The sequence below is a fragment of the Thamnophis sirtalis genome, unplaced genomic scaffold, assembly GCF_051295495.1.
Source record: "Thamnophis sirtalis isolate CommonGarterSnake01/CBP01778 unplaced genomic scaffold, rThaSir2_p1.2 scaffold_12, whole genome shotgun sequence".
In the NCBI taxonomy this organism is placed as follows: Eukaryota; Metazoa; Chordata; class Lepidosauria; order Squamata; family Natricidae; genus Thamnophis; species Thamnophis sirtalis.
Genome location: NW_028261392.1, coordinates 63,390,855 through 63,411,513, shown reverse-complemented (window position 1 = coordinate 63,411,513; position 20,659 = coordinate 63,390,855). Strand labels below are relative to the sequence as shown.

General features: G+C 39.7%; 2 protein-coding genes across 3 annotated transcripts in view; one reads left to right on the top strand and one right to left on the bottom strand.

Annotated features, from left to right (window-relative positions):
- The window catches only part of EDEM3 (ER degradation enhancing alpha-mannosidase like protein 3), a 38,951-nt gene extending 32,669 nt beyond the window's left edge, over positions 1 to 6,282 (top strand). Inside the window, exons 20-21 of one of the 2 annotated variants that reach the window (XM_087726161.1) lie at positions 1,381 to 1,428; positions 2,297 to 6,282. In XM_087726161.1, the coding sequence (XP_087582287.1) occupies positions 1,381 to 1,428; positions 2,297 to 2,676 (428 nt within the window). In that variant the 3' untranslated portion in view covers positions 2,677 to 6,282. The remainder of the gene's footprint in view (positions 1 to 1,380; positions 1,429 to 2,296) is intronic. The other variant, XM_087726162.1, reaches the window with a different exon arrangement.
- Positions 6,283 to 13,995: 7,713 nt separating this feature from the next.
- Positions 13,996 to 20,659, bottom strand: part of CUNH1orf21 (chromosome unknown C1orf21 homolog) — a 137,745-nt gene continuing 131,081 nt past the window's right edge. The window contains exon 6 of the mRNA XM_087726160.1: positions 13,996 to 15,056. Coding sequence (XP_087582286.1) covers positions 15,018 to 15,056 — 39 coding nt within the window. The 3' untranslated portion in view covers positions 13,996 to 15,017. The remainder of the gene's footprint in view (positions 15,057 to 20,659) is intronic.

Below are 20,659 nucleotides of genomic sequence, written 5' to 3'. Positions count from 1 at the left end.
ATAATCTTGAAAATAGCACGTTTAAAACAATGTTAAATAGTAAAGATGAATTTATGTAGTGGGCCACTGTCCTACACAGCAAAATAAATCTATACATTTTAAGCATACCAGAAAGATCAGATGATCATAACTTGTAATGCAAACAAGTTTGTTGATATCATGTAACAGACTAAATTTTTCAGTGCTTTAGGACCAAACAGTTTGCCTTGTAGCAAATTCTCATCAAAACTCCTGTGGATTTTGAAGTCTGAATTAACCAACTGCACGTTCGTGAAGACCGTTTTTCTTTTTCAATCTAAATGTTCTGTTGTTTTTTTTAAAGAACATTTTATGCACAGTATTGCAATGCCGAACTTTTAGGTTAATGTGGAAGTATCCAGAAACAGCATAATTTCATTGTCCCCCCCCCCCCCCAGTCTGGAGATTTGGGTTGAATTATTTTTAATTATTAAATAAATACCAGTTTAACACAACAATTTTTATTGAAAGACTTTTTCCTGGAAATGGCTGCTATTTCAAATTGTAATTTCTCTCAGACCAAGTATCTAAAAAGAATTTAAACCAAGGCAGCTGGACCAAATGTCTCAGTTTAACAAACTTTGGTCCAGTTGCCATGGTTTAATCTCATCCAAGTTACTTCTGTCAAAAAGCCTTTTTTTTTTCCTGAAAAAAATTATTTACAATCCAAGAGAAGTTATAAAAGCAAAGTATAGCAAATAGAGTGAAAATAGGAAAAAAATGCATAGGGAAAAATAATAATGTGAAAAAAGCACCAGATACTTTCTAAAACCATAACTCTCAATATAAATTTTGCAACACTTAAGGTTCTGAGAATTGATCACATAGAAGAATGGTTATCACAAAATCACAAGAGCAATGAACATTTCTGTCAATTGGGGCTATGAGTTTTGATTATGTGGGTATATAACAGGCATTTAATCAGAAGTAACAATAAAACAGACTCCGGGAGAAACTTCACCCGAATTCCTATTTAAGCAAAGGCAGTAGGAAGTATTATAGTTAATTGTTAGGAATAAAATAATTTAGGGTTCATTGCCATTTCTATATTTTGTATTTTATATTTATATACTCCCTATATATTTTAAATTTATGTTATATGGTGGAAGAGGATGTTGTTTGTTTTCATGCTTTTTGCTCCCCAGAGTCACACTATTCGAGTTGGCTGCCTTTATAAATCTAACAAATAAAGACACCCATATAAATAGTTGTTTGAATCCTGTTGAGATCTTATTTAGAGAGGTTTTTTTCCCTAAAGCAGCCGCTATGTAAATAAATGAACTTAATTGAAAGTTGGTGGGTTTGTGGATTTATGCATATGTACTTTTTTCTCTTCTCCTTGTGCTACCTTTGGAATGTCAGCAACTATATTTAAAGATAAAACGATTCCAAACTACATTATTGATAGCAGTAAGTATTAAAAATATCTGTACATGCTTTACAGAGAGAGAGAGAGAGAGAGGGAGAGAGAGAGATAAAAAGATATTTTGAGATGTTTCCTTTTACTACAACTAAGTAAAATGTAAATTAGTCAGCAAGACCTACGCCTTAATTTACAAATAGTTTATGTCTAGAAGTTATTGGGATGCTACTGACATCTTGATCCAACAAGAAACGTACAAAATCTAGTTGTAGAAATACGCCTACTATTTTGGGTGCTCCCATTAGGAAAGTTGGGGTATTTTCTACAGTATCCTCACTGCTTTGCTCAAAATCACCACGGCTCAAAAATTTGATGAATATTTTAGATGCACATAAATTATGAGCGGCAGTGACTAGTTTATTAATTCCAACTTCAGGAATCTAGTGTGGTGGTCAAAGATTTCTTTTCAAATAATGCTGGAGATTAGGATTTTATGTACATCCTAATATTAGAATGCTTTGAAAACTTAGATTCAAAATAGATAAACATGGTTTTAGACATATTCTGCTAGGCTGTTTATTTTAATGCTTATATGATAAAAACAGTTGCTTTGGATAAGGGGAAAAATTTGGTCCCATGGAAACCTCGGTTGATCAGTTTCTCGAGGAGAACATTATCCTTGTTTTAGCAATCAAGTTAAGTAATTTAAACTGATTTCTTTATAATACTTATCTAATAGATGAAAATCTGAAGAACCTCAAAGGTGTGTCAATGGGAGTTTAACTTTGACACTATTAATCATAGTTAAGAAAAAAGCCAATTGATATTGCTTATGGTCATATGGTACTTCTAGCTGGAAGTAAACTAGAAATGTTTTAAAGAATTGTTTTTTTTCCCCCCCCCTTTACTTCGAAGATTTGGAAATGGAAGCCGTGGATCAGATGTCATCTGATAATGATTCTCACAATCAGAAAATGGAAGAGATTTCAGCAGATTTGAACTTGGTCTCTCAAGAAGCTGAAGGAGAAGTTGGTACGAGCTCATTTGCAGAGTCGGACAGCAATAGTTTTTCTCAAACCAACCAAGATTCTTGTACCCCTGAATTCCAGCCAACTACCAGTAGCAGTCAAGCAGCAGAACAGGATAATAATCATCCTGAGGAACAGTCAAAGATTGAGACAGATTCCAGTCCCAGTAATAACTGGAGTAATAAAGACCAATCTATGGAATCGATACTAGCTGATTGGAATGAAGACATAGAAGCATTTGAAATGATGGAAAAAGATGAACTATAACTTCAAAATACTTTGCCTGGGAACTTACCAAGGAGATAACGGCCCTGATATCTGAAATTCAAAAAGAATTGTTCAGTATTGTGACAAGTAGCCAGGTTTTTATTGGCAAAAGCCAGCATGTGTTATAATTTGAACTGTTTTTTTTTTGTTTACCTTGTTTTTAAAAAATGGGAATGTGCAATCGACCCATTTGCAGAGTTCCTTTGCATGGTGCTGTAATACAGAAGGTTCATTCAGGGAATGATATGAATTCTTCCTGTGTTCCAGATTGTTGTGGGTTAGTTTAGCATAATCTTTGGGAGGCAAAGACATGACTGCAGTGGGAATTCATGCACCAGTGAGCCTGAATGGCCAGCTGTAGCTTTTACATCTTGGCCCATAAAGGCCACCACGAATGGCAGGTGTGACAATGCTGTTTTTGAGGGTAAATATTGTATCTCAAAGTCTTTTTGGAGACTTGGTGGGAAATAGTTTGCCGTGCCTTTAGGATGAAGGCGAAGCAGTGGGCAGCTGTGATTGTTTTTGTGCCACTTAATGTAGTAAGTGTGCTGTACCTCCTTATCACTTCTTCCATTTTATCACTTCGGAGAATGACCGATTCACTTGGATGTTATTCTTTGTTCTTAATTCAAGACAAGATAGTTTATAAACCAAAGGCAATGTGTTCTGTTAAGAAAAAAATGAAGAAGAAAAACTGGATAATCCTTAAAAGTGGTTTATGGATAATGGGACAAAAGCTCTCTACACTCCCATCCCTTTGGTTTTGAATGTTGTGCATTAAATGGCAAGTTCAGAATGAGCCAAACTTAGTATCCTTCCCAATCTCTGGAAAAGGTACGGGATCATCTTGCATTAGGATTTAATTTATTCTGCGTTTTTTTATTTTTAATAATTAAGTGGGCCTTACATCAAAACCATCCTGTTCTGTGCGTATCTTAAAATCTGTGTGTTTTAAACGTGGTCAGTATCTCAACAAGAAATAAGGCATCCTTAGCATAATAGGAAGCCAAACAAAAATTAGTATCATGTCTAGTTGAGGGGTATGCAAAATATGTTGAATTTGAAATCTTTCGACTTCAATTGGGGGGGTGAACTCTGCTTATTGGCACAGATGCCTTCCTGATCAGGGTCCACAGCAGGTATTTTGTGTTTTTTCACTTCTGGAAAAGACCTGTTCAAACTTGGAACCGAGCAGTTTGAACTCAGCATGTTTTGAGTTCAGAACATTTGGCATGTCGCTAGTATAGATTTTTTTCCCCCAACTGTAGCAGAAATATTTCACAGCAATCATGTTTCACAGATGTCTTAAGTTTATATTTAGTTTCCTTTAAAAAAAAAAACCCAGTGTAGCAAACAAGGCAAAAAGACTGTCTAATATAGGTTTTTTTGTTTTCATTTTTTTTTTAACTTTTAGGAAGCAAAAAGTCAAATAATTTGACACTGCCATATTGCACTGCGCCCTATTCTTGGCCTTTTCACGTATAGCTGTTTTGTTGCAAAAAATGACAAAGATCATACGCTCAAATGTAATGCGTAGTATGGGAAGGCTTATCATATTGCAAATACGCTTCCATTGCATCTCCCTGCAGGCTCCTTATTACTGAAACCTGACTATCCAATATTGCATTGGATAGCAGATTTCTGGAGGGAACCAATGGCTTCCTCTCTAACACAGCATTTTATTTCCCCATAGAACGGAGTGATAAGAGTGTGCTTCTGTATCAGGAAAAGGTCAACCGCAACGGCACGGGAGTTAAACTAGCTCTGTTATATTCCAATTGAATTGGGAACTGAAGATGGAAGGATTTATTCTTTTGCTCCCGTATATCCGAGTTATTTCTTGGTCACAAAAGATTGATACATAGCCAACGATTAAATTCACATGGCAGTTATGTATGTACAGTAGGTAGGCAGGGCAGACGGCTGAAAGGTCCTTCTACAAAAAATTTACAGTGTGTATGTAAAGCAGCCTTTTAAATGTACAGATCAGAATGTTTTTAGGAATGTGATACCTAGGTGAGACTTTTACAGGAACTGGATGCAAATTGTCGTTGAGTTTTAGTGAATTAATAAAACAAGTGTCCTTTAACTTTTTAAAAATTTTTATTTCCATATAATGAACCCCAAATTGTGTTTAGATGTGAAACTTGGTTTTTACCCACTAAGATTATTCCTTCAGAGAACGTCAGTACCAGTTTCTTTAATGTGCCCTATGGTAAAGAACAAGTTTTGAGCTGAGGTGGCGCAGTGGTTAAATGCAGCACTGCAGGCTACTTCAGCTGACTTGCAGTTCTGCAGTTCGGCTGTTCAAATCTCACCGGCTCAGGGTTGACTCAGCCTTCCATCCTTCCGAGGTGGGTGAAATGAGGACCCGGATTGTTGTTGGGGGCGATATGCTGACTCTGTAAACCGCTTAGAGAGGGCTGAAAGCCCTATGAAGCGGTATATAAGTCTAACTGCTATTGCTATTGCTATTTTGAGCTGACAAAATGCATTAAAAACACCTGGAATGTATTGCATGTCCAGAATAGGAACACCTTTAGTAAAAGGCTTTTAAAATATTTCTTCTGATTTAGGAAAATTTACCAAGCTGCTGTTTTTCTTTAATCCTGTAGCAGGACTTGTTCATTTTATTTCTGATAAGATCATTTAGTCGTGTCTTCACAAAGCATTTTGGACAGATTCGTATCTTTTTGCACAACGGCCACTAAATTTTCACCACCTCTTACATGAACTTTTAATTAATGCAGCTCTTTATTGAGAGTTTGCGCGCCTGCTGTTTCCTATAACATAGGTCATGCCATGAATGTTAGGTTATGCCTGCCATTAAATACCCACAAATGCTTTTGAGTTTTCCTCATTGATTCAGGGATTATTGAGATATTTGCTTGCCATTATAAAGGCGCATCTGAAAGGTGGTAGTCTACCTCAGATATAGCTTGTCCTTTTTATAGATCTAGTTCTTCATCACAGCCATAAGCCTGCTCAACCAGTAAAAAGGGTTTACATATTAACTACACGAACGGCTTTTTGGAGAGAAGTTACCTAATTTAAGATTGTCGTATTAGCCCTTTTAGACTACCGTTCTGGCACGTTTTACGAGACGCACGAAGCTCAGCCTCTTGCACGCATCTAAAGGGAAGTCGTGCAGAAGTTGGCATAATACTAGTTCATCTCTCATTGGGCTCTTCCTTAACCTGCTTGTCTCTCATCTTTTTTCCCCCATGTGGTTACTTAGTGCAGGTACAAAGAGATCCAAGGGATGATCTTATACCCAACCGTCAGTTACAACGAAGAGAGAACATTCTATGAATGCGTACCATACATCCACATTTTTTGTAAGACTTTTTACCAGCCCAATTTACAGCCATATATTTTCTTATGATGTAATTTATGAAAAAGGTCTAAAAAAAGGGGTGCTTGTTAAACACTACTGTTGGATTTTTCAGTCTGGCGATATTTTAAGCGTGTACAATATCCCTAAGGGCAAACATGTACTGTGATGTAAAAGTCTGAGCTCAAACGTGTACATAATCTTTGTATATAAAAATTGTCTACTTGATTATCATTGCTGATTGTAAAGATTTAATAAAACATGTAAATATATACCTGGTCAAAGTGCTGGAATGAATTGTTCATCGAGACTTAATGATTTAAACAAAGTTGATGCTCCTCAAAGTAATCTGTGCTCTTCATAAGTACATGTATATTCCATTAAGGTGTTGGTTATCACCTTTAAAGCCCTACATGGCCTAGGACCTGGATATCCGCGAGACCGCCTCCTGCCACGTACCTCCCAACGGCCGATAAGAACTCACAGGCTGGGCCTTCTCCGGGTGCCGTCGACCGGACAATGCCAGCTGACGACCCCTCGGGGGAGGGCCTTCTCTGTAGCTGCTCCGGCCCTGTGGAACGATCTACCCGCAGAGATCCGGACCCTTCCCACTCTCTCGGCTTTCCGAAAAGCCACTAAAACCTGGCTGTTCCGGCAGGCCTGGGGCTGTTGACCCCATGAACGAGGTCCAGCCCCACCTAGGTTGAGTGTATAGTATGCTGCTTTTAAATCTGTTTCTCCCTATATGTTAACTTTCATTTTTACTCTTGTATTTTGTAAGCCGCCCGGAGTCCTACGGGATTGGGCGGCATATAAATTTATTAAATTACAATTGCACATTAATCCAAATTGCACGTGTGCATGCTTATTTTATAAGACGTATCTCTGAGAGGAGTGAAGAGCAATATGCTAAGACCAGATTGACAATACTTTGGAATGATTCCTAGGAATTGTGGGATGCACAAAGGTCTATAGAGGCTTCCTACTGAAGGAATTAAGTCATATATCCTCCAGTGCAAGCATGTCCCCATCTATGCATAACTATAGGCGCCGTGTATTGAATCAACATAAGCATCAGGTATTCCAATTGGAATCTAGGATGAAATAAACACAGTTAAGATTTTATTTTTGCAGGCGCTCAAGGCTTCCTTCAAAGCTTAATTTTCTTAGAGGAACCATCAACATCTTGTGGCCCAGTCCAGCACTTCTCTGCTATAGTTTCCTGTTTCGAATCCTTGTTTTACTTGAACTAATAAACCCTTCATTCTTGAAAGGTGCAGTAGATGTTTTGGGATCTAATTTCTCTCTTTGGAAGATGTAATCTGGTAACAGGGTTTCCGAAATTTAGGGTTGCCCAGATTGATTACCAAACACTGGACCTAAAGGGGTTCTTTATATCGGCAGAAAGAGAAAGCCATTTTCCTTTGGCCTGGTGTCAAGCGTGCCTCCTTCAATATCTCCTTCTTTACACAAAGTGCTATGAATCACTATCTTCATAAAAATTAGCAAGAACCAATGAATTCTGGCAACAGGAAACATACAACAAACTTGGCTTCTTGCCCTCATTAAAAACAACAGTACTTTGATTTTTGTGATTTTATTGTCTAGTTCTGGTGTCATATGTATAGTCTGCTACCTTGGTAACAGTATATTTTGTTGGCTGGCTGGACCTGAATACCTTCTGATACCTCCTCTACTGTATATCCACTATGATTTTTTAAAAAAAATAATGCTAATAGTCTCTTTCCCAGGAAAAGCAACTACTTAGTCCTTCAGGAATTTGCAAAATTGAGGTAGACTGCAGTTACACTAAACACCACCTTTTCAAAGAAAACTACCACTTCTGCAGGAGAAAAGATTTCTGTGGAGTCTAAATCTCCACCATCCATAGTCTAGACTATAAATTAGTCTGTATTATAAAAACAGTTCCAATAAAACCGTCTGGCCTTTAACTAGACAGTAAATCCTGAGGGGCAAAAAATTATGCAGCCCTTTCTGTGCCATTCAATGTATTTCTTGGCTTTTGGACCTTGTTTTAATAAGCTGAAGATCAGGTACATTTTAACAAACTACCATAGCAGCTATGAGTTAGGCAAGGCATTTTAGTCAATGAGTTTTCTGGTTGATGAAGTTTCTACAAAGTGGCAATAGATGGCACTAAAGATTAAGACCAAAAACAGGAATTTGATTCATATTTAGACTTGGATAAGACCCAATTCCCCTAGTCTAGAATTTCCACCTCATTATTTATGGAAGTTCATGAAAAGGTAGCAAACAGGCTATTTGTTCCTCCTTTCTTCAATAGATTTAAGATTTTGAAGTATTCTTTGATCAGTTATCCTCAGATTCGTGCTACGGAGGCTAAATTATGTCGGATATTTGGGGAGTTTTAAGAATTGTAGCTTATTTCCTGTAAGATCAGGAGGTGGCTGTTACATAATTGCTTGCATTAATCATCAAAGAAAAACTTGTTTGGATCCTGGACAAGTTTTTTTTTTCCCCTTCTATGAAATTAAAAAAGTATTTTAGCTTTGGATCATTTCCTTCAAAGAATAAATGAGCAAGTATAATTTTTTGACTTGACTTGACTGAATTTGGTTTTCTTTATCTTTAACTTGTGTGGAAAAATCTCATATATTTACGCAGACATATTAAAGTTTTAAAAGGGTAACATAAAACCTATGTTTATGTATGATGAGTTTCAAGAGGGGATATTTTAGCAGTAGATTAATGAAACACCCATATTCTGTTCCTCAGTCCATGGCTACCTATTAGTCTCCGAATCCGCTTCAAGGTGCTGGTTGCTACCTATAAAGCCCTACATGGCATCGGACCTGGGTACCTGAGAGACTGCCTCCTGCTGATTACCTCCCAAAGACCGATTCGATCGCACAGGCTGGGCCTTCTCTGGGTCCCATCTTCCAGCCAATGTCGGCTGGCGACTCCCCGGGGGAGAGCCTTCTCTGTCGCAGCTCCAGCCCTTTGGAACGATCTCCCTGTGGAGATCCGGACCCTTACTACCCTCCCGGCCTTCCGCAAAGCCACCAAGTCCTGGCTGTTCCAGCAGGCTGGGGGGGGGGGGGGGCGGGGCTGAGAAGCATCTACCTCCATGGAAATTGTGAATGTTGGTTTTGTTTTTAATATGTTGTCTTTGTCTCGTTCTCCCCCTTTCCCTTGTCTTTTGTGAGCCGCCCGGAGTCCTCCGGGAGTGGGCGGCATACAAGACAAAATAAATAAATAAATAAATAAATAAATAAATAAATAGCAATAGCAATAGTTAGGCTTATATACCGCTTCATAGGGCTTTCAGCCCTCTCTAAGCGGTTTACAGAGTCAGCATATTGCCCCCAACAACAATCCGGGTCATTTTACCCACCTTGGAAGGATGGAAGGCTGAGCCAACCTTGAGCCTGGTGGGATTTGAACAGCCAAACTGCTGAACTGAAGTCAGCTGAAGTAGCCTGCAGTGCTGCATTTAACCACTGCGCCACCTCGGCTCTTAGAATGCATATTAGGGTATTGCAAAAAGAAATAAACACTCATATGGTTTCTCCTTTCTATTCGGGCTCTAGGAAATCTCTGAAACTTTCATTGCATTCTAGAATGAACACTTTAGGCAAAAAGGAATTGCTTTGAGATGGTAGAATATGGGAACAGCCATGCTGTGGCATATCTAGGCACATCTGGTCAGCAGCTGTCACACAGTGACCTACCAGATGCATCTAAAAGGTCCACAGACAGGAGCTCAAAGAAGACCTCTTCTTTCCTTCATGTAGAAAATCCGAGTTTAGAAAACTTTTTTTCACTTTAGTGTATAGATTATATGCCTTTGCAAGAATCAGATGAGGATATGGAAACTGCTTCTGGCTTTGCTTTATGCTGGAACTCTGGGGAGACATTTGGCTCTTAGTCTCTTCCTGTTTACAGGTGTTTATAGCTAGGTTTTGTCTCATAAATGTTTACAATGGCCATATCCTTTTGATTACGCTGGCTGGGTATTATAGGACTTGTAAGGACTACAATCTTCTATTTCTACAAATAATTGGAATAAAGTGAAGGCTGTTTGAAGACTTCTAAATTACCCTTCCTTCTTCGGTTCTGAATTTTAGTTAAGTAAATAATGAATACTTCATCAGATATTCAACTATAAAATGCCCATTTACTTGTAGGCATCACCCAAATGGCTCCTGATTGTTTGCTCATTTGGCATTTCAATTCCATTTGTTTGTAATTCTACCCTGATTTGTTTCTACTGTGGCACATTTCTCTTGGCCAAATTCCATTGCTATATCTAAACTGAAAATTATTATTTTGTGTTCTCTTGAAAGGTGGAATCTTCCTCTCTCCCAATTCCAAAGTATTAACTATTATCATTAATTTGCCGTGGTCCCTATGCACAATAGTTGTAAAATAATAGTAAAGACTAGATGGTAAAAGGCATGAAAGACACCAAACTCACTGACCTGTTTTGAGAAGGGAACAAATAAGACAATATCCTATGGAATATGAACATTTTGTCATGACTATTAGAACACAGAAAATGCCTGGATAAATGTCTCTACCCTTTGCTTGCCTCAAGAGTTTATTTTGAATGTATTGAAGACTTGTCTGAAGTCCGTCCAGGTTTCAGAGAGCCAGGGCAATTTATTGTCCTGTTATTGCCAGTCCAAAAGTCAGAGGTTCAAAAGTAGAACCCACAAATATGAGCTGACGTCAGATATTATTTCCAGCAAGAGAGTCAACTCAAGAGATGTTTCTTAAATAAGGTCGCAGACAGTTGTCAATAATCAGGTTTACTTCTTCGCTTGGCAAGGAGTCAATTAGATCTTCGCTGTTCTGCTCTCTTCTCTACTTATCTGGTGTAGGGACTGGGAGGCTTGATGTCATCTTCACTTGACTTGCAGCTGTTCAGATGGTGCCTGTGTTTGATCAACCTCATACGATTCCTGGCTTTGTCCTTTCAGAGACCGACATTCCAGACTCAATTGGAACAGCTTCCTTAGGATCAGATTTAGATTCAAAATTTGAGTCCATGTTGCTTCACTGTGAAACCAGGAATCTTAAGTCACATGGGTTTGTGGATGAAACTGTTAATTCTCAGAAACAAAGGAGGATACCTGATGGTTAGATATAATAAAAGAGAAAACGTATGTATTTCATAATCAGAAACATAGTCCTTTAAATCCAGGAGCTTTGCCGGAAGCTAAAGTGACAGTTCTCCAGGTAGTTGGCAAACGAACCTTTATGTACATGCAGCTTGCTAGCAAGTATGAATCAGTGTTGCTTAACCAAGAGTAGGAACTATGTGGTGAAGATATTATAAAAAAATCATAGGACATGAACCAGTGCCAAAATTTGGCCCAAGAATTAGTTTGTGCAGAATTTGAAAACGTTTCAGAAATGTTTTGCAAAAACTTGCATAAACACAGCCCTTCTCTGCTATTCATTAAAGCTGTCATTTCTCACCAGCTTGAAGCCATTTCTCCTTTAACAATCTACTTGTTTTACTGAGTCAATTCATTAAAGCAGGTATGTCTTTTTCTGGAAACCTTTTTTGTTTTGTTTTAAGGAATAGCATAAATATTGTGCTAACATAAATTAAAAAATAGTTCTTGCAAGTACTTTAATTTTTAAGTAAATAAGTAAAGTATGTTCAGGCTGGATTGCACTCATAGTGATAATATTGAGTTTAAAGTAGTCAATTATACCTGTATCATCTTCAATTTAGCAGGCAGCAAGAATGAAAGTGTTGAGGAGAGTGACATTCCCATATACACTACTGATCAGTGATCGGATGGCTAGAATCATGTGAAGCTAAGACTTTTGCATAACATTGCATTGAGAGAAATGCAAGTAAAAATATTAGAATAATTTGCAATAAATTATGCATCAGACATGGAGTCTTAACTACATCAATCCTGGTCATACATACCATCTGGTCAGCCTCTATGGCAGCATTCGTTATGAAGATGAATGTTGTTTAGATAGTTTCTTCCCATAATTATTGTTTATGCTGCATATCTTCCTGTATGGTGACAATGTTCCAAACTGTCTTGTTTTAAGAACACTTCTGATTTATGTTCTTTAGGCACTGGTGCTGCAGTGAAACTGTAACTGATACTGTTTTCCTACCTCAATCTGTGAAATCTGGACATCAAGTGTTTTGTGAAGCACCATGATATCAGATGGAGTGAGAGTATTTAGAAGTCAAACACAATCAGTTCTAATGCAATTATAGTACAAAGTTTTGACAATTGACACCCGAGCCCATTCAATGACCTTCGTCTGAGCAAAAGACACGTTTGGGATGTCTTGGGGAAGGGATTTTTGATCCCACCACTGGATCAATTTAAGAAAAAAATCCCGTAATTCAGTGACTATGGGCTCAGGGAATTGATGAGGACTTGTAGCAAAAACCCTAAGAGAAGCCCTTCAAGTGGGTTATGAAAAAACACACTATGCATCAGTGGTGGGTTGCAGGTGGTACGCCCTGCTACGGGTGTACTGGAGCCTGCCCGGAGCACCAGATACCGTTCCAGTACGGTGCTCCGGAGGGCCCACCTGAGCTCCTTACCTGTCTTTTAAGGCTTCCGTGCTTCCGTGCACGTAGATGTGTGTGTCGCGCACGTCCATGTGGACCAGTGATGGGTTTCAAAAAATTTTCGAACCTACTCTGTGGGGGTGGCCTCCTTTGTGGGAGTGGCTTGCCAGACATGTGACCTGATGGGAGTGGCTTGCCGGCCATGTGTTCTCTCTCTCTCTCTCTCTCTCTCTTTCCTTCCTTTTGTCTCTCTGTCCCTTTTTCCTTTTTTTCTTTCATCTCTCTCTCACTCTTCCTTCCTTCCTTCCTTCCTCTTTCTCTCTCTATGTGAGTCTGTCTGTCTGTCTGTCTGTCTGTCTGTGTGAGTGGTGGGTTTCAAAAATGTTTGGAACCTCTTCTGTAGGTGTGGCCTGCTTTCTGGTGGAACCTCTTCTAACCGGTTCGGTAGATTTGACGAACCGGTTCTACCGAACTGGTGCGAACTGGTAGGAACCCACCTCTGATGTGGACGCCGCCGGTCCCGTTCTAACCATACCGGTTGGAACGGGATTCGGAACCCACCACTGCTATACATGAGGAACCGAGAAACAATGAGCTGAAACTATGTAAGTGGGAATGGGAAGGGCTTTTAGTAATTCCAGTTCAGCTAAGGAAATCTTACAGGGAGTGGAGGGTGGACTATAAAAATCCAAACCATCCTTTCCAAACAGTGTATTCATACACTCTACAAAGAATAGCCAACTAAATCAAGAAAACTGAAAATTATAAAGGGAAAAGAGGAAGCAAGAGACTTAGGAAAATAATTCTCAGCAGAGCTTAGAGTAAATATGGAAGAGATTTTTTTAAAAAGCTAGGGATAATGGACAAAGAGAAGATAAGGAATGAACCAATTCCACCATAAGTATCTGTTTTTACAGTAGAGATAAATGAATTGAAACAGACAATGTGGTTTGCCTTCTCTCACCAAATACTTGCAGAATCATTCAACAGATTAATACCCAAGAAGTTATTATCCTCAATCTTTGAGAGTCAACGTTTCATTGTTGTGTTTACTTGAAGTTGGATGAGTCAAATTCTACATACCTGTGAATAATCCAGCTGTTAGGTCAAAATCTTGATATTCTTCACTTGCTGTAACTGAGTTAATGGCAAATAGAGGACCACTTATATTTTAAGAGAAAATACAAAAACCCCTTTAGGAAGCTCCTTCAATTATTTGGACATGTGTACATTCCCATGGGATAAAATGTTAATTATTTTATAAATCCCATTGACAATGTGATTTCTTTATTGATGGATTGACATCATGAGATCCTAATTGGGCAAATGCATCTCCATTGCTGCAAAGCTGCATTTTCCTTTATGATCATGTTCCTCAAAGTCACAGGACAGAATATAACATATTTAAGTTATAATGTATTTAAAAAATAAATAAATGCAAAAGTTTTTTTTTTTTTAACCTTAGGATCATTTTTACTCATGACAATATTTGTTAAAAATATTACATCTGCCTTTGAGAAGAGAGAGTATCAACTTTTTATATTATGGAAAAATAAACTCTACAGACATCTCAAATTGGCACACAGCATTTGAAAATAACATCCTTTCAAACCATCTTTCTAAACTTTTATCAACTCCCTTTTCCCAATTATTCTTAACACACTGGGATGTATGAATGGGTAGAAGAGAAGAATACCTAAAAACAGTAAAATGTTTATTTCTTTAAAAAAAAAAGACTGTGTGTGTGGGAGAGAGAGAAAGGGAGAGAGGGATTCGAACTGATTGTGATCGTAATTCCCATCTGCGGTCAGCCAAGCCAAATACTGCAAATATATTCCTTGATTGAAATAGTTAATAAAAGAAACTGGTGGCTTATTTTTTTAAAAAATACGGATTTTTCTGCTCCCGCATCACCATATTCAGTATCTGTATGACAACATGCTTTTTAATTGTTAACTTCTTCCTAGCAGAAAAACGAAGTTCATCATGGCAAAACATCCCATTTTCCAAAGCTCTAAACTCTCAGTATAGCAAGAACTCCATGCCCCTAGGCTGATGAGTAGGGTGAACTGGAAGATTCATCTGCTTGGTTATGGAAGATTTTTGTACAACACCAACTCAGCCAATAGAAAACAGGCCAACAGCCCCACTGAAAGCCGCAGTGTCCTTTAGATGTTTTAAAGTCAAACTTCTGTGGTGTTCCTGGGCCCGAGGAAATGAAAACTTGCAACAGACCTCAGTTAGCAGCAGCAAAGGCAGTTCCATAGAAGCCGTTCTTCTTCCTGTGAACCATGCTCATTGTATGGTCATTAAGAAAACACCGTAACTGAATGGAGCATACAATGTGGGGATAACTGTTTTGTTATGTAGCGCTGTTCACTTTGAGAAGACTCCTCCAAAAAGATCTGGATTGAACCGTAATCTATTTACACAGGAGCACTCCTGTTTCGATCAGCAGAACTGGCATTATGTGATATCCTCTTCTTCTGAACAATAATCACGACCCTTTGGAAGAAAATAAAAGAGATTTTTTTTAAAAAAAAGAAGAATTACACTAAAACCGTACAAAAAGATAGCGCATCGAAGATGTAGGATAACAACCCTATCATCATTTTGATGTATGGACATCTGAGTCATATATTCAGGGTTGTGTGTGTGTGTTTTTTTTTAGAATATTTCTATTCCACAAAACTCAACAGAGGAAAATTAAATTAGTCAGTTCCCATTGTTTGTTCTACAATAACTTTGTGAACTGGGTATGTCTGAGAACTGTCAGTGGTGGGGATTCAAATAATTTAACAACCGGTTCTCTGCCTTAATGACCATCTGGGTAGGCGGGGCTTGGTGGTCATGTGACTGGGTGGGCATGGCCAATTTAGCGTCACTCAGGTCGATGGGCGCTTCGCCTTAGCTGTTATAATGTAATAAGGGTTAACCGGAGAGACAGTTTGTCTGTAAGCAGGTCAATAAAGATGATGCTAGAAACAACACCAGAATGTTTCCTTCCTGCCTTCCTTACAGGATTAGCCCTATAAAGTGGGGAAAAACAAAAGGAGATTTCTTCCAACAACCGGTTCTCTGAACTGCTTAGAAAGTTACCAACCGGTTCTCCCGAATAGGTGCGAACTGGCTGAATCCCACCACTGGAGAACTGTAAACCCCTCTTCAGTCTTTCAGTAATTGGCAATAATCTCCTGTTGTTCAAGAAAACTGAATGGTTAGATACCAGTTACCACGTTGGGACTGCACTCCCTTAATGAGGCAAGAATTTTAAAATGCTGTGTGTAGCTTTTACCTGCAGCAATTAAGAACTGCAACAGTATATACTTCAACATACTTCCTTTCTTTGTATTTCCAGTAATCACCAAGGGCTTAAAGGCTATATTAGTGTGTCTTTCAATAACTTATAGTACATTATATTGCTGATGTGCACGGATTCTCAAATAAAGAAAAAGCTTAATATCACAGAACAGGTTGGAGGTCTTTATACTTCCCTTATCTAGATCTCAGCTCTTTAAAATTAGAAATGAAGCTTTGGAAAAATATAGCATCCTGGAATAAACGTTTTAGCAATAGCAATAGCAGTTCAACTTATATACCGCTTCATAGGGCTTTCAGCCCTCTCTAAGCGGTTTACAGAGTCAGCACATCGCCCCCACAGTCTGGGTCCTCATTTCACCCACCTCGGAAGGATGGAAGGCTGAGTCAACCCTGAGCCGGTGAGATTTGAACCGCCGAACTGCAGTTAGCAGTCAGCTGAAGTGGCCTGTAGTACTGCACTCTAACCACTGCGCCACCTCGGCTCACAGTTTTCTACTGTGTGTGCGTGTGCAGATCCAGACATAATATTCTAGTATCTTATATGTAGGCACATATCTATATATAGATAATTTACCGTATTTTTTTGGATATAAGACTCACCTTTTTCCCTCAAAAAAGAGGCTGAAAATCTGGGTGAGTCTTATACACTGAATACAGCATTTTTTGCCTCCCAAAATTCTGTTCCCTTCATGAAAATGGTCGTGCATACCTTTTAGAAGGCTTTCAGAGAGCTCCTTGGGGTTGGGGAGGGCAGAAATTAGCAAAAAAACAGCCCTTTTTTTGCCCCCTAGCTACCAGCAGCACTCTATAAGCTTCCTAAAGGCTATCCATGCCCTTTTTTTTAACAAAAAACTGGCTCTTTTCATGAAAAACTAGCCTTTTTATCACACACCCCCAGGAGCACTCTACAAGCCTCCTTCGTCTATTCATGCCTTTTAAAAAAAACACGGGCCCGTTTTCACGAAAAATGGGCCGTTTTTGGGAGGTTTGCAGAGTGCAAAAAAATTTTTTTTTAAAAAAAAATTTCCTCTTCAAAAACTTGCTGAGTCTTACACTCCAGTGTGTCTTATACTCCGAAAAATACGGTAGATTGTAAACAAATAAGACTGATAAATGGCTGGTTTGATTTTTGGATTTTTGCTCTTTACATTTATGTTTTCAGATATACATTTAGGTCTCCTAATGCCAATATTTAAAAGTGGATATTTGCTCACCTCAGATACCATATATGACATATGTATGCCTTTGATAAGCCAGATTGCTGCACATCAGAATGGAATCTATATCTTTCCATAAACGTCTTTGGAAAGCTCTTATTTCCTACTTAATCCAATCTCAACTTCATGAACTTGATGGTCTAAAAATTATTGCAAATCTACATGAGAGCTCCTGTAACCTAAAGGCTAGGAGTGTATAATTACAGTGTTTACATAATTGTTATCTCACAGGGAAGGGAAAGGAGAGGAGGAAGGAAGGAAGAAGAGAAGAAAGGGGGGTAGGAAGGATGGAGGGAAGGAGGGAGGGAAGCAAGGAGGGAAGGAAGGAGGGAAGGAAGGAGAGAAGGAGAGAAGAAACGAGGGAAGAAAGGAGGGAAGGAAGGAGAGAAGGAGAGAAGAAAGGAGGGAAGGAAGGAGGGAATGTAGGAGAGAAGGAAGGGGGAAGGAAGGAGGAAAGGAAGGGGGAAAGGAAGGAGAGAAGGAGAAAAGAAAGGAGGGAAGGAAGGAGGGAAGGAAGGAGGGAAGGAGAGAAGGAGGGAAGGGGAAGGAGAGAGGGAAGGAAGGGGAGTAGGAGAGAATAAACGAGGGAAGGAAAGAGGGAGGGAGGGAAGAAGAAGTAGGACCGTTGTAAGATAAGATGGATCTATGGGATGTTAAAAAAGCAATCTTCAAGTATATTGTCTACTGTAGGTAGGGAAAAATTGTTATAAATACATATTATTAATAACAGTTATGAGATCATATAATTGTGAATGTATATATGAAATTGATAAAATAAAATAAAAAAAATTGTTATCTCACAAACCCAGCCCACATTGATTATATGTTGACAATATAAGTTTGAGTATATCTTCCAAAGCAATTCCATTTGCACTATTATAAAAATCTGAGTATAATTAACCATGGCATGGCAATCTCATGTTAAAGAAAGGGTCGCAGCGGGACCATGATTTAAACCAGTAGAAGGTAAACAGTCGAGTCTCCATATTCACAAGATTTATGTTGGTGGATTTGCCTTTTCATGGTGGCAGTTGTAAAATTTATCATACTGAAAATCTGGCTGCTGCTTGCTGCATTCACGCTGTGAGTGATGGAGCAGCAAATGCATCTTTAGTCTCACAGAGAAATGTCATCTGCGTAGGGTGGCTTGTGATCTTGGCGTGATTTGTGTATCTGCATTAAGCTACTCTAGCTTGACTTTAGGCATATAAGTTTATGCATGCATGGACAACATCTGGGGGTAACTGGGCATGAGTATACATTTTCACTGAATTTCACATTTTCAAAGTTTTGACACGAGACCCCCATGAATATGGAAAATTGCAATCTGTTGTGGAAGTAATTTAAATCTCCAGAGATAAATTAAGATTATAAGAACACTCCATAAGCTGAGGACATGATCTATTCTATCCAGAAAACTCTTAACATTACCTTCTAAATCAGATACAATAACCATCACCAACAAAGTTTACTTTTCCAGATTAAAATGCAGTTTATATGCTTGAGCCAACCATTTCTGGTTTGGTCAGACTCATTTTAAAAGCAGAAAATGAGATCAATGTTATCAACTTACGGATGACTCATTCCAAATTTGGAATGGTCTTTGCTCGGTTGTCTGTCTGCATTTAAAAAGAAAGGCAGTGGGTCAGAGGTGGGTTGCTCCCGGTTCGGGCAAACCGATAATGGTAATTGGGACTGAGTCGCCAAACTGGTAGTGACAACTGGCTGGCCGCGCCCCCAAACTGGCCTGCTCACCTTTGCAATGTGCCTCCTCCTGCATACACACAGGTAAGTATTTGCACTAGCCTAGCCCCCCCTTCCCTACTGGCAAGCATCTCCCGAAGCCACCGCTGTTGCAGACGGGGACGGGGGCAGCATTCTGGAGAGGGTGGCGGGAGGAGAGGGCAGTGGCTGCGGGAGGAGAGGGTGGCAGCAGGAGAAGGCAGTGGCGGTGAGAGGAGAGGGCAGTGGTAGGAGAGGGCAGTGGCTGCGGGAGGAGAGGGTGGCCTTCTCAGGTTCCAGAGCGAGAAACCAAAAGAGATGCCTCCTTTGTGCTCCGCTCGCTCCCCACTGGAAATGGGATTGGTTTGGATCTGGGGCCTGTCAAGGAGCCGCTCGGCTTCATCAAATTCCTGCAATGGGTAAGTTGAGCGGTGGTGACGGGAGGCGGAGTGCAGAGCCAGGAAAAGCCATAAGCATTCAACTTTGCAGCATGGAGGCCATGCCTGTGTTTATAGGAGCCAAGGTGGCGCAGTGGTTAAATGCAGCACTGCAGGCTACTTCAGCTGACTGCAGTTCTGCAGTTCGGCTGTTCAAATCTCACTGGCTCAAAGGCTGACTCAGCCTTCCATCCTTCCAAGGTGGGTAAAATGAGGACCCGGATTGTTGTTGGGGGCAATATGCTGACTCCGTAAACCGCTTAGAGAGGGCTGAAAGCCCTAGGAAGCGGTATATAAATCTAACTGCTAACTGCTTATAAATCCGGCGGGTCAGTGGAGGGGGGAAGACAAGAATGGGAAGGGAAGGGTGGGAAATGGGAAAAAATGCAGGCTGAGGCACTGGACTGTGCAAGGAGGGTGGGAAGAGGGAGGAAAGTTCACCTTCACCTGATCCTGGCATGGGACAAGTGGGGGGGAGGAGGAACCAGCTGCCACCCCCCAAAACAACCCCAGATGTGGGGTGGGGGCCTGCAGCTCCAGTGAGAAAGAGGATGAGAATCTTTCCTTCTTCAGTCTGTCATTAAAAGGTTTTGCACCTAAGGTAATTATAATTATTGAAATAATTCAGCTCAAACTCTTGCTTTACTTTTAAGCATCTTATCGGCTTCATGATGGCTCTATGTAGGCAGCAGCAGACTTGAAAAGGGGAAAGGAATGAAAAGAGAACATGCAAACATTGGTTAAAAAATCAGGGATACAACCCACGTCTTTCCTGAAGAATGGCATGCAGCTCTTCGGCATAGCTCCTTTCTCAGGGTAATTGCCATGGAAAAAAAAAGAGAGATCATCGCTGAACTTATTAATTCAATTTAAAAATCTGTACTTGAATATAGGTCACTGCCGTATAGCGTTAATATTAGTCTGCTTAAATGATGCCTTCTCCGTGTTGCAATTTGGATTCAGTTTTCAACTTTAGTTCACAATATAAGCAAGGTAATTTAATCAAATTACCAGACTGAGAGAAGATTAAAAAAAAACCGGGAGAGCAAATTAAGTGAGAAAAATCTTCCTTTGGAAAGGGTTGAAATCAGGAGATGGAAATAAGAGTGGTAGCAGAGGTGGGTTCCTACCAGTTCGCACCAGTTTGGTAGAACCGGTTCGTCAAATCTACCGAACCGGTTAGAAGAGGTCCCACCAGTGGACCCGGAAAGCAGGCCACACCTACAGAAGAGGTTCCAAAAATTTTTGAAACCCACCACTGACACACACACACACACACACTCACAGAGAGAGAGAGAGAGAGGAGAGAGAGAGAGAGAGAGAGAGAGAGAGAGAGAGAGAGAGAGAGAGAGAGAGAGAGGGGCAGGCAGGCAGGCAGGCAGGCAGGCAGGCAGGCAGGCAGGCAGGCAGA